The 13713-nt window shown below is 42.4% G+C and overlaps 1 protein-coding gene across 6 annotated transcripts in view; it reads right to left on the bottom strand.

Annotated features, from left to right (window-relative positions):
- Window positions 1-13713, bottom strand: part of CADM1 (cell adhesion molecule 1) — a 323803-nt gene that overhangs the window by 23462 nt on the left and 286628 nt on the right. For 3 of the 6 annotated variants that reach the window (XM_041770934.1, XM_041770935.1, XM_041770937.1), the window contains exons 7-8: window positions 12775-12947; window positions 8074-8154 (exon numbers count right to left, since the gene is read on the bottom strand). In XM_041770934.1, the coding sequence (XP_041626868.1) occupies window positions 8074-8154; window positions 12775-12947 (254 nt within the window). The remainder of the gene's footprint in view (window positions 1-8073; window positions 8155-12774; window positions 12948-13713) is intronic. The other 3 variants (XM_041770936.1, XM_041770938.1, XM_041770939.1) reach the window with 1 other exon arrangement.

Genomic DNA, 13713 nt, shown 5'->3' with positions numbered 1-13713 from the left:
GGGGGTGGGGTGGGGGACATCTTCTAGAACAGCTAAAAGCAAACACATGTTCAAGTCAAACCACACAGTCACTGCAGCTAGAAATGGCAAAGCCATGATCAGCAATGGAGCAGGAGAATGTAGCAGACACACAGAGTTCGAAGGAGGTTTGAGGGTGTGTCAGGGGAGGCGCTGATTCTATTTCCCTAAGAGCATCTGGTGTGTTATCTGAACAGAGGCTATTTCAAGTAAAGAATTAAAAAAAAAAATTCTTTAGAAGTGACTTTGTGCTCCCTGCAGGAGAGCACTGTAACAGAATCTAATTCTCCCTCATAATTGCATTATGACTTCATGCAGAAACCACAGACACCCTGGCTCTGAAGTGAGTGCCGCTCTGTGAAGTAGGATTTATTAGGGGTGTCTTAATCAGAAGACTGGCGACATGTACCGGCCCACCCCTGTGAATCAATCAACTTGTGGGGTCACTCTGTTGTTTGATAACATTCGAAGGGTATAGGCAAAATGCAAAGAGCAGATTTCCAAAGTAGGTTAGAAACGCTGTCATTAGTTTGAAAAACGAAGGTGCCTAATTGTCCTAACAAAATCCTTTTTCAACTTCATTTTCCTGCTGCCTTTAGAAAGTCACCTGGGCTAGGCCTCTGAGTTAAAAGACTTCTCAGAGAGTTGAGTTGGGCTTATGGCAGTTGAAGGCTTATGGAATTAAAAAGGCCTTGCTGAGCTATTGTCTCTATTTTAGTTTTAATTACAACGAGGGCAAATTTATAGTACATTTATTTTATGTGGTCAACAACAACAACAACAAAACCAATCCCACGTTCTTGCAAACCCAGTAAGTGTGTACGGCCTTAATGGTCACTCTCTAGCTGTTTTATGAGTATAATCAAACAAGGTATCCAAGGGCAGGCCCTGCACTATTTGAAAGATGCCCATTTCACTAAATATTGACTTCTCAGTCTCCCAGCCATACAAACAGTTTATGGCATCGTATCTTGAATAAATTAAACATCACCTATATTTCATGTGGCAGTATAAGATATTTAGAAAATGCAAAGGCTCTGACAGTGTGGGAGATTAGAGACAGTAGCCATTTAACCAAGTAACCAAAAAACTGAACTAAAACTAAACTAAAATAAAAAAATTTGCTGCACAAGAGGCAGCTGGGCAATATTTAGTTGAAACAGTCATGTGTAAGCTCCACTGTGGCACATTCTAATCCTTTCATATGGATTCTCTCCAACTTAGAATTGTTCATTGAGTGTGACAGACTGGAGGTTTAAAACTAATCCATAAATTAGTCCGTGGTCTCAAACACAACGGGCGCCATAAATGAAAATGAAAATCCTAGAATAAAATTAAATTCACAACCTTAAATACTTTTTCTTTTCCAATTGCTCTGTGGTGCTCCTGCTTTCCAATGCAGATTCACTGCAAGACTGCATTTTGGGGTGTGTGCGAGCAGGGTGTACATTAAGAAATGCACAGTGTAATAACCCAGAGAACCCAATCTGCTCAAAAGCAGGGCTTAATTGTAAAGAATTTAAATTCTCCCATTTTGATTGTCATAAGCTTAAATGAAAGCATACTAAGCAGTCCAGACATATTTTAATACACTTTCCCCGAGTTTATTTTCTTAACTAAAGTCAATAAGGAGCCAATGGGTTTTCTTAATTGAATTCCCCTTCAGTTTGTGTTACAGAGCTGCTTTAAATCTAGACACTAGGGCAGGCAAGGAATTCCCCTGACAATTTTATTTTCCAAGTTGTGTTCTGCCGGCCAATATATATTAAATATAGTTTTTTTTATTCTTTTCTTTATTTATTTCTGACTTATTTAAAATCTATTGAAAGCAAAAAATACGTGCTGGCAAATTAAACTTTGAAATTTATTTTCTACTGGGTTCCCGGTTCATTTTCTTTCCAACTATGTCTTGCTTTAATTAAACTCCCATTTCTCAGGGACTGGAGACAGCGGACAAGAATAGAACAGAGGCTAAGAGGCCCAAAATAAGAGTCACGATCAAGGTCTCTTCATTTCTTCAAGTCCCTCTTCCCCTCCCCTTCCCAGGAAGAGATGGGGCACCACAGAACAGCAGGATGGAGAGTGGCTTGGTTTTTTGTTAAGCAATTTCAAGTTTTTGTTAGTTAAAAGCTTCTTCAGAATTGTTCACTAGGGCTGCTGGGCCCCTGAGATCTTTTCATTTGCAAACCAGATGTTCCGAAAATTATAGGAACCTGTACACTTGTCTTTTCCTTTCCTCTCACAGGGGAAAGGACTTTTCTCCCCTGGGGTGGGTGAAGGCTGTGTGGAAGGAGGGGCAGAGGGGGAGGTAATGCTCTCACCTGGGAAGGCACAGGTGAGGGCATTGCAGTGAGGGTGAAGGTGGGGAGGGACGGGGCTCTAGAAGTAGAAGCTTCTAGTCATCTCTGGGTAGATGCTGGAGGGCCAGGTCCTTCCAAGTCTGACCTTTCCCACCATCAAGATGGTCACTTTCTGAGCTCAGGAAACCCATATAGATGACACTAGTTTTCTGCACTGTGGACAAATCCTTACTATGGAAACAGGTAAAATCTTTATCTCTTGGATGATTTTTAAACAAAGAGCAAAGAAGTATGGAAATTATGATAGAAGCAATAGAAACATAAAAATATCAGTTCCCAATTCTCATTTCCTTTTTTTTTTTTTTTTTAAAAAAAAAAAGGCAGAATCAGAAGCATGTGGGTGGCTGAGTGATTGAGCATCTGCCTTTGGCTCAGGTTGTGATCCCGGGGTCGGACATTGGGGCCCCCACTGGAACCTGCTTCTCCCTCTGCCTGTGTCTCTGCCTCCCTCTGTGTCTCTCATGAATAAATAAATAAAACCTTAAAAATATATTATTACTAATAATATTCTTATCAGGCATATTGGGCTATCAATAAGTAACTATTGAATAAATGTGTGACACATAGTCTAAATGGAGTAGAAGCCAACTCTAGAAACAAAAGCTAGAATGAGAGATGTGTATTTCCTAGCAGCAGTGGCTTCATATATCCTCAGAACATATAGAGAACATACACACATACTGAAGACAGATGCTTGAAGTCAAGTTGGGCCTTCAGGCTTAATTTCTGAAACACCGTCCTTATCTCCCTTCTCTCCATTCCTTAATGGCAGACCAAACTACTTCTCCTGTGATGCTCTCCCCGGTCCTGTCCATGCCACCTGGTCAGCCCTCACAGCAGAGTGGTGCCTGCTATTGAGATCCAGTGTGGAGAACCTGTTCCCCAGACCCTGTTTTAAGGGTGTCAAGGAATTTTGTCTCCACAGGCATAATATGCTGTACATATTATGGGTGCTTGGTATTTGGTGAATGAACCCCTAAAAGCCAATAAGCATATGGCCCTTACACCAAGCAAATCCCAATAGCACCAAGCAGGTATCATTAAGCTAAGACCTGGCTATTATCTACTTTATGTGAAGCTAGGCTCCCTACTGTCACTTTGAAGGTCCTGTAACAGTTTGCCATAAGCACAGGTGTACTTCTTTCCTTTCTATTTAAGGAACTGAAAACATGTGCTACGGTGTTGGGCTTCCCTCACTTGGCATACTCTCTGAATATCTCTGAAGGATAAGGCTTGCATTCACATTTATGGGATTGGATACATTTTATACACACAACAGCTTGTGATACCGCATTATGAAAACCAAAATAACGATGTGGGCCTGGGGGCAGGACACACTTTCTCCAAGGTACACTGGGTTTGGAGTGCTTAGGTATCAAAAGAAGAACACCACTGTTTTCTTTTCCAAGAAATACAAAATACTTAATTGGATACATACTTTAAAAAAGAGAAAAACTCATTTATAAATGACCTATTTCGTTCCTGCAAAAGGATTTTTAAATATGTTTCAGATTTTGGCCCTATAGCTATTCATTTCTTATTCCAAAGTGATTTTAATGCCTTAATTTATGACAGTCACATGTATAGTGTGACCAACAGTCCCTGAATTTCCTATGGAAGCTGCTAAGGGTGTTTATAACCTACTGCTATGAGCTTCTAAGGCAGACTCTCATTAAGCATCTAAGGCAGGACAAGACTGAACAGAAACAATATAATACCCACATTATCTAGGGAGGGAAACACAAACTATTTTCCTAAGGTGACTATACAAAAAAGCTGGACCCAACTATCAGGCAGGATTTAAAGCTACCAGCCCAGAAACAGGTCATTTTATATACACCTCATACATAGAGTCAACTAACTTCAAAGAAAATTCAAAACAAAAACCAAAACAAAAGAGCCCCCCACCACCAATAGGGCAGTAGGCTTTTCTTTGATTCTAATTTCAGGAAGGAATCTATATGAAGGACTCTGAACTCAGATGATGGTTTGGCTGGCTCTATATTTTAACCGAGGGTTCAAGGGGCAATTTAATTATGTGGTTTGCTCTTCAGTATCCGTGAGTGAAACCACACGGACAACTTGAGATGAAAAAAAAAAAGAAAAAGGAAAAAAGAAAAAAAGGAGTGGGGAATTGTCAATTGTAATAGTTGTATCAGAAATATCTGATCAGAATATCAGTGTGTATGAGATAGAAGAGACACCCAAGAAACTCATGGCAAATCACAATGAGGCTCTGGATGGCTCCTGTTTCAATTCTGTCCCTCAAAGGGTTTTTAGGAAGAGATTCTAATGACATTAATGGCCTAAGACTTGTAGAGCAGCAGTGAGGTTGACAGGGCAAGTGACATTCCTTTTAGTCCTCCAGAGCCTTCAAAAATTCCTCCCCTAGAAGCTACCGCTAGACGTGTGCCTTCACCCGAAGCTCAGGGACCTGCTCCATACACATTGGACAGGAGTCAGAGCCGCCCAGCTCCTCCCACCCATCGGGTCTAGGACTCGGGATGGCAGCATCACATTGGGCTGGGCTCACAATTTTTCCCTTCCCGGGGTCTCCGGGACGAGGCTTTAACATGCTTTTGAAGGAATCGGGTGACTAGGGACTCCAGGATGGTCTGCCTCCCTAACAAGGGGAACAATTCGATTATCCTGGTTATGGAAGATAAAAGATAACGCTGAAGCACTTCCTTTCAGAGAAATCAGAAATCAACTATGACCTTCCGAGTTTAAAAATATTTTTCTATTGCATTTGTACATTTTCTTGTAATGAAACTGTGACCTGGGGAATGGGTTTCAGTTATTGCATCTGAGTGGGAGAAAAGAAATGGAGGACTGTGGGCTGCTTCTTTTTCTTTTTTTCTTTCTTTTCTTTCTTTCTTTCTTTCTTTCTTTCTTTCTTTCTTTCTTTCTTTCTTTCTTCTTTCTTTTTTTTAAAGCTCAGGCTTTATGTTACTGTCACTGGATTTAGCTGTTGCAGCTTTTAAGGCTAATGGTGGCTGTAATGTAGCAAACGGTACAAGAGAGAAGAAGAGTGGAAATTAATTTAGCTATCCATTTGTCAAGATTCAGTCTGGAAGATTTTTTTAGGAACCAATCTAAATCTCGGGGATAGCCTGGACCTTTAAAATGGGACACACGATCATTCAGCTCCATAACCTTTAATCTGTTTGAAGTAAGGAGCAAATGTTAAATTCCACAAGTGTACTTTCTGGGCAAGATAAATATATGTAAGACTGCTTGTTAAGACACGGCAAGCTGAGAAGATCATGTCCGTTAAGGCAATGGATCCTACAATGTTGTTTTAGAGGCAAAATTACTTTAACTACTCTTGGGTGTGCCACCGAGAGATCTGGGTGTTTACGGCCACGGATGCCTTGTGTGTGTGGACAGGGTTCAAGTGCTGGCGCTGAAAGGCATTGTGCACCTGTGAGCTCATTGTTGTGTCTCAGGGTGTCTCGGGCTGGGAGCAGAGAGGGGCCAAGACAAGCCCCTGCTTAAAATCACCTTCGTATGGGCAGAAATACAGCATTGTTTGTTTCAAGAATTTCTTCTTGAATGGAGTCTGTCTGCTGGGAACTCTGAGGACAGTGAATTATAGCTGCTGGAGGACACAAGAGTAGCTTTAGTCAGGGGTAAAGGCTTAAGGCTGTGAGTGGAGGTGCCTCTTCTGTGTTGCTGAGAGTTGGGGTGGGAAGGGGGAGTTCAGGGAGTGCTAGGAAAGGTCTTCAAAAACAAAATGCAAAAACCAAAAGTCAGCCTCAGCTAGTAAGAGGCCAGCCACAAATGAAAAGTGTTGTTCCATGTTATGGAGAAATGGAGTGTTTCTAGAGAGCAAGGAAGGCCTCCACTGCCTTAAAATAAAGACCTAACTAGCCACAGCCACCTAGACGGAACCTTCTAGAAGGAGAGGGAGTAAAGGGCTGGCTCATTCCTGGGCCCCTTCTGCAATGACAGACCGACTACCTGTACAGGGCAGCAAGGGGGTTGGAGGTGTGAGTTCCCAGGGACATCCAAAGGGCCGTTCTTAGGAAATTTCACAAAAACTTGTTATGGAGAGCTCAAGCCTAATTCAGTTTACAGCCTGGATAAGCAGCAAGAGAAATCACGAGAGGTCAAAACCTGGCTCCCAGTACAGAAAGTTGCTAGCCCGACCACCTGGAATCAGAAAGGAGCATGTTGGCTGTGCTTGGGAATGAGGTGGAAAGGGGGGGCGTGCAGGGAGGAGGGGTCTGTGTACTCTGCTCAAAGCTGAGTTTACTTAAGCAGCAGAAGGAACTGCAGAAATACACACAGACAAGAATTTAGGAAGCAGCCCGGATGGAGCGGAGTTCAGAGTGAGACATAACCAATTGATGGATTTTCAGAAGATTTTAAGTGCAGGCACTGATGTTTTCATAAACAACAGTCAGAAAAACCCTCACTGGTGGCTTTCTCTAAGGCTCTCTTTGTCCCACCGTGAAGGGTTAGAAAGGTGAAGAACAGGGAGATTAGCTGATCTACTGTCCTATCTCATCAACCTCCTCTTCCACGGAACACTCTGGATTTTCGTCATGCCTGTCTCACCGACTCCTGTGAAAACCGGAAACGTCTCCAGACAGTCAGTGTAAAGGACAGGTGCCCTATCTGGGGTGCTAACGAGGACCTCCACCGAAGAATGATGAATTATATATTCAGTGCTTTAAAAGAAGTCCTGTATCCCGGGGTGTGGAGCTCAGAGAGACCTTGCAGTCTCCTGGGATAACAGAATGAAGCAGGAAAGTTAACTTTTAAAGAATTTTTTTTTTCCTCAGAGAATAATTACTTTTACTCGTTCTGGGGTCAGTACTCCTACACATGGTTGGGGAAGCGCTTACCTAAGGATGTCTAGTAGACATGGTGCAACCATAACCTTTCCTGCCACCGTAGGCAGAGGAAGCGCCAAGGCTCCCAGACAAGCAACACCAAGTGGTATGAGAGCTGCTGGGTGCCAGCAAGGGGATGGATGGCACACTTCCTCCCTCAGTGATAGAAATCAGAGACAATGAACCTCATTTTGAATTAGTTTCGGCCAGTCCAAAAAAGATAAAGCCACAGAGTCACAATGGCTGTGGCTGCCTCTTCCACACCTCCAATATTTAACTGAGGGCTGTGGGGGGTACGTGAGTGCTCAGCTCAGAGAAGACAAGTGACTCTCTCTGACCTCCTGACCCAGGCAACACAAACAGGTGGTCACTTTGTCAGCAGGTATTCTGGGGCAGGAAGGATGGAGATGTACTTCAAAACATGGCCTGCATGGGCCTGTTAGAGGGTGTGTATTTTCCTTCATATGAATTAAGATGGAATTAAGACAAGGAGAAGATCCAAAGCCAGAATACTTACCATTTCATCAACCGTGGCTAAGCCTAAGCTATCGGCATGTAATAGCCAGGCTGCCACTTTCTCTAGCATTCTGCTTTGAATAGTGATGCTTAAAAAAGAATTCTCTTAAGTGTAAGCTGCAAAATATCTGATCTACTGTTAAGTGCCTGGATGTTAAAGATTTTCTGGGGTCCTTAAGATTCAACTTAAGAACACAGCAGCTAATGTCTTTGAAGTTCCAAAATAAAGGAACAATTAAATTCCAAGGATTTCAAGAGAACTTTTCGGCTTCTTTGCATACATACCAGAAAGACAATATACATTCAGGACATTTTCAGTGGTAATGAAGGTACCGTACCTGTGATGATGGTAAGGATGATGGTGGTGGTGGTGGTGGTGGTGGTGGTTGTTGTGGGAGGAGGGATAGTTGTGGGGGGATCTGGATAAAAAAAAAAAGGAAAATCAAACCCACAATGCTGAACACAACAATGATCAGTAATGACAAAACAAAGGCATGAGGACATTGAGATGTTTGTTTGATGACATCCCCCTCTGAAACCAAAAGCTTCCCCGCCTTCCACCGAAGATCTGTGTCTTGTAATCGTAACCCAAAAACCTTAGTTGGAAAAGCTAAGAAAGAAGAAAAGAGATTTGTATTAATGAAGCGAACTAGGGATGAGGAGATGTGAAGGAGAGAAGGGAGGAAAAAATCAAAATAGGATACCCCTAGCCTAATCTGATTTCAAAGGTGAGAGTAAACCAGCTCCATGCCCAAGAGTCACTTCATTTTATACTATTGCAGATGGGATAAAGGAAGGAGATGACGCTGCTCTATCAAAAGAGCTCCTATCGGCCAAGGATGAGTGTGCTCCTGCTCCCTGCTCCCCATGAGGGGTAACTTCATTATTCCCCATCAATACATCCCAGCGGGAAGTAAAACTACTTCTATGCTTGTAATAAATACAAAGAAGAGAGAATGTCACCACTAAATATCAAGTTCCAGGCATGTGAGATTTTACTGAGATTTTATTTTTTTTTAAAGTCAATAAATTTTACAACCTATAAATATTAATACATTAGTTGCCTTTGCTCACGCTAAAAGCTTGACCTAAGTGGATGGCGAGGATAAGACCAAAAGCCTGCCTTCCATCTTGTAAACAGGATGAAATATAAACGAGGTTTGACCCTCAAAGCCAGGAATCCCAGAGGGAATCCTGCGTTAGATGTTTGATATACTGTATATTCTTCTATCATCTCAAAAATTATTTGGGGGACAAGGGAAGGGCAAATATGAAAGAGAAAAAATAAAATCCTGAGCCCAAATGATCAAACTGAATGTGTTAAATTGTCAGCAAGACTTTGAACTAAGCAATCATTCTGCTATAATAGAGCATAAGACGATTTGAAGGCTTTTGATTTTAAATTTTATCTAAAGCACGTCAACTTTCTCTTCCTGACACATCTGGTGTCCTTTTATCTCCAAGTGAGCTCTCAGATTGTCTAATTAATACATCAAAACTTTAATTATATACTGCACCTTTATTGGCTTTGGTACAACTTCCTGAAAGTTTATAAAAACACTATTTTGGCGCCTGGTTGTAAGGTCTGCTCAAAATGATGCCTACTATTGATCAATCCAAGGTTTTAATTTTCCTCACAAACTTCTCTCACACATACAGAATGTACGGATTTGATGGGGAAGAAGCAGCAGCAAATTGTTCTGTTTTACAGGAGACTGTGCTCGTTCAAAGTTGTGGACATGAGTGCTTTAAAGCAGCCTCACAGAGAAATCCAAAAAGGAATTAATAATAATAAAAAAAACCCCACACGCACACACAAAAATCTCATTCTCCTCCAAGAAGCAGAGATGGTTTAAATTAGTAATTTCAAACTACCTTTTTAGATGAATAGGCAGTTATGTTCAGTCTTGCTTCTTGGACACTTTCTCACGGAGGCCCCAGGTAAGGAAGCATTCTGTGACCTGGCAGGTCACATGGATGCACCCACGCCTTGCTGCAGGCACTGGGACAGATACAGATGAGCAAGGTGCACTGGCCTCCGAGTTGAGCTCCGATGACATCCTGCGCCCTCTACTACCTAGCTCAACGGTACCTGGAGAGGTGCCTGCTGCCCAGCATGTGGGCAGCTAATGTGGTTTTCCTGTTCTGGTTCAATTACAGTATTTATCACTGGGAAGGAACATCTGTGCCTGGGAGACTTCCCCTGAATATACTCTAATGCTATTTCTGTACCTCTCTCTCTCAAAGTATTGGCACAAAATGTGGGATAGCCACAATACAATCAAAGGGGAGCTGAAGGTCCGTTTTTGAAATATGATTTGAAAATACGATTATGAACAAGGGGCTGACCAGACTAACAAGGGCAGGGACTTCAGAAAAAAGGTCACCAGTGCCTTTCGTTATGTGAAAATCACACACTTTCAATTATTTTCATCACTACCGGGGTAACTGTTGTCCTTCACATCTGGCTCAAGTGACCTGAATGAATTAGATTCCGTTAACAGATATAACCTCATCGCTCAGATCGTTTCTAGCAATAAGAGCAACGTGAGGCCACTATTTAAGAAAATACAGAGTTGGAGCTAATGAGCTGTGTTTGACACATGGAGGCTAAAAGAACAAAACCAATCGGGGTTCAGGCACTAACCAGCTAGATTCTCCAAGTACAGGAGTTATTTCCAGAGAATTAAACATTTTAAAAGCACGTGAATGCTTAGTTCATAAAGTACTCTGAATGCTACTGCAGTAGTACAATAAATCACCTTTGAAAAGAAAACCTACTTGCCATCTTCTCAAGTTGCAAGGATATTTTACTAACAGACTAGCAGTACCTCAGGCTGGTGTTCCAGCCTGCCATTCCAAGCACTGCTACTGGCACAGCTTAAGGGAGGCAAGTAGAATAATGCAGATTGAACAGATCCCTAGACGAGGGCAAGTGCACCATCCTGGGTTGGGGAGATGTGTGTGTGTGTGTGTGTGTGTGTGTGTGTGTGTGTGTGTGTGTATGTGCTTGTCTAAACAGGTAGGTTGCTATGTTTCTTGGCTTTCAATAACATACTCCAGCCCAGCAAGTGAATTCCAAAAACAGTCTTATGTTTGGTGGGAACTGTTCTACTGGGAAGCAAGAGGCGCTCCAAAGTAAGAAGTAAGACACAAATGTCCCCATGGACTTGACTCTCCAGGTATCTTGGCTCGGAAACAGAGTTAGTGACCCTGTGAACTTGGGCAGCTTAGATGACCTTTCCAAGCTTCATCTGTCATCTGAAAAGTGGGACGAGGATAATGCATACTTCCTGGTGTTACTGTGGAGAGGTGGTCACTCTTGTGCGACAAAATGAGCGCCCAGCAAGTGCCAGCTGTAAGCTGGCATCCCAGATTACCGAAACACCTCGGTGTCCGTCAAATCCACAAAACATTTCTTGAGACATGGGAACAGTAGATACGATAAATCACAATTGTTTCTCCGGAGATAACTTAGTTTCTGAATCAAGGAAGCATATAGTAGATTGGTGAGAATTTACCACCATTGGGACCCACCGCTGACCAGTGGCAGCAATGGACAGGGCTTGCACGAGCGTCAAACCCTCATGGACAGAGGGGGATTTACCTTCCACCCCCTGGCATCAGCAGACTGTGAACAGTCTGAGGCACAGGCAGCTGTGTACTATCACCTGGAAATGGGACATGTGGCAGCCCCTGGCACCTACACGGGACCGCCATTCCCTTCACTTGGATCTCCTCAACCACTGGAGAGAATTAATGCTATTCCATGTGTGGACTACAGACAACATGGGTGGTGTATGCAGAAAACAAACCTCAGAAGTTTACAAACCAGGTGAGTAGATGTGATCCTGTAATTCTGCATTTGTTAAAAGGGTAAAAAAATCCCAAAACTTCAGGATTAGATGATAAGGATTATACTTAAATACCCACGTAGATATGGTGTAAAACATGTTCTGATGTCCTCAAAAAGACAGTGACTCCTGTTTACTTCATAAGGAAAGTGGTCAGGTTCTAAAACATAATGATGTAAGTATTCCATAGGTATAGTTATGTGTGTATAGGTGTATATTCACATACACTTATATTGGGATTATTTACGGTGCTAACAGGAAGAAATAAATGTGTACACACATACCCATATATTTGTAAGACGCTGAGATTTTTCTGGCCTGTGGTTACTCACTACATGTAGTGTCAGTTCATGACTATGCTTCCTGGTATAAAAGCAACCTAGAGACATCGACTGGACAGAAGAGACTCAATCTGTCATCCTAAGACTAGAAAGGCAGTGCACTCCTCAACTAAAAAGAGAATATTCACTAGACACAAAATTGACATTAAGATATAAATGGGAAAAAAAAGTCTATAATGCCTGACACATAGTAGATGCTCAATAAACATGTGTTGGTTAGAGAATGCAATTCATGATAATATATGCTTTAATTATCCTGTAAAAAGATATTAAGAAAACAGACAAATTTAAAAATAAATACATTCATGTCTGAAGGAGTAGCTATGAGTGGTTTATGCAGCTATAAGGACCTTATATATATATATTTTTTTCCCCCAAGTATTTACCAGCTTGCAACATCTTCCAGAGTGTAATAGCTTCATGTTGAAAACAGGATACTTCTGTTCATCAAAGCAGGAAAAAGGCTAGCTGAGGTATCACAGGAAAATACCACTGGGAATAAACTTTCTGAGCTAAATAGCCATTAATTGGGAAGGCTGAATTTTGCAGTCATTATTTCTAACATAATCTCCACTGCTTGTGCCTGAGGATACAGCTTTCCTGCTCAGCATGACCAGGGACTGTGATCTAGCGGGAACTCCCCACGATCAGAGGGAGAGAAGAAAAGTCACTGCCCTCCCAGGTGGAGATGCTGGGGTCCACCTCAGGCCAGGCTTCTTTACGTTCTCGAAGAAAACAAACTGGCTTTTGGTTTTCAACCGGACCAAAAGCTCTGGGAGTGAATCACAAGCAGCAGCTACGCGTAAATGAGTCTAGGGGAAGACTGTTTTAGCTTTCCACGTACCGTAAACATACAGCATATAATCCGAGTGAGCTTTCCCCACTATGTTAGAGGCTTCACAGCGGTAAGTACCATTATCTGTTTTGTTTAGGTTATTGATGAACAGGTTGGGCCCAGACAGGACAGCGTGCTGAGGCATCTCGTCATCGACTCTAACCCAGGTCACCATCACCGGCCTGCAGAGTAAAGAGGAGGAACACAGGCTGCTTTATTATTTCCCACCAAGTTGCCTGTCTTGGCTTCCCACCTGTGTGTTACAGGAATCGCATGCAGGGTGACACAATTAAAGAGGACCTGCTGGACGTGTTTTAAGTTCACAGAATTACAGCCGTGAAGTCCCCTCAAATCTGTTTGGAATAAACTCTTTTTGAAAACATTATCAGGTGTTGAGAAACTTTCAACAGAACACATGCTGGAGTCTCATTATTTCCAATTCATCTTTAACAAATCAGCAAATAAACCAGTGCTCCCTATTTTTATGCCCTGCTGTGTGGTTTCACACCAATTCAGACAGGACAGAGCTCACCCATCGTTAATCATCTCATTAATTAGGGGGAAAACATCACATTCTTGGCTAGTGATACATGCATTAATCTGATGGTTACTGATACACCAAGACCCTTGCTTAGAAGCCACTTGTAATATTTGAGTGGATTTCAAGTTTTGCACAAAGAAATGGACTTTTACACCTGAGTGCTGCTATCTTTTGACCTCTGCTGTTGGAAAAACCCACTTCTATTTATTCTGGAAAGATGCAATCACTTCTTTTCCCCTTCACTCCTACCCATAACCTGCCTCCCCCAACTCAGTCCACTTTCTCTACTTGGTCCTGGGCAAAATGCCTTGCTTTGCTGGCTCTCCAAGTGCCCCATGCTGTCACTCCCCTCCTCCCCATGTGCACTTGCAGGCCCTGGGCTCAAGGGCGAGGCTCTGGGGCAGTCA

This window comes from Vulpes lagopus, chromosome 10 (assembly GCF_018345385.1).
Source record: "Vulpes lagopus strain Blue_001 chromosome 10, ASM1834538v1, whole genome shotgun sequence".
In the NCBI taxonomy this organism is placed as follows: Eukaryota; Metazoa; Chordata; class Mammalia; order Carnivora; family Canidae; genus Vulpes; species Vulpes lagopus.
This window is presented reverse-complemented; position numbering and strand designations above follow the sequence as displayed.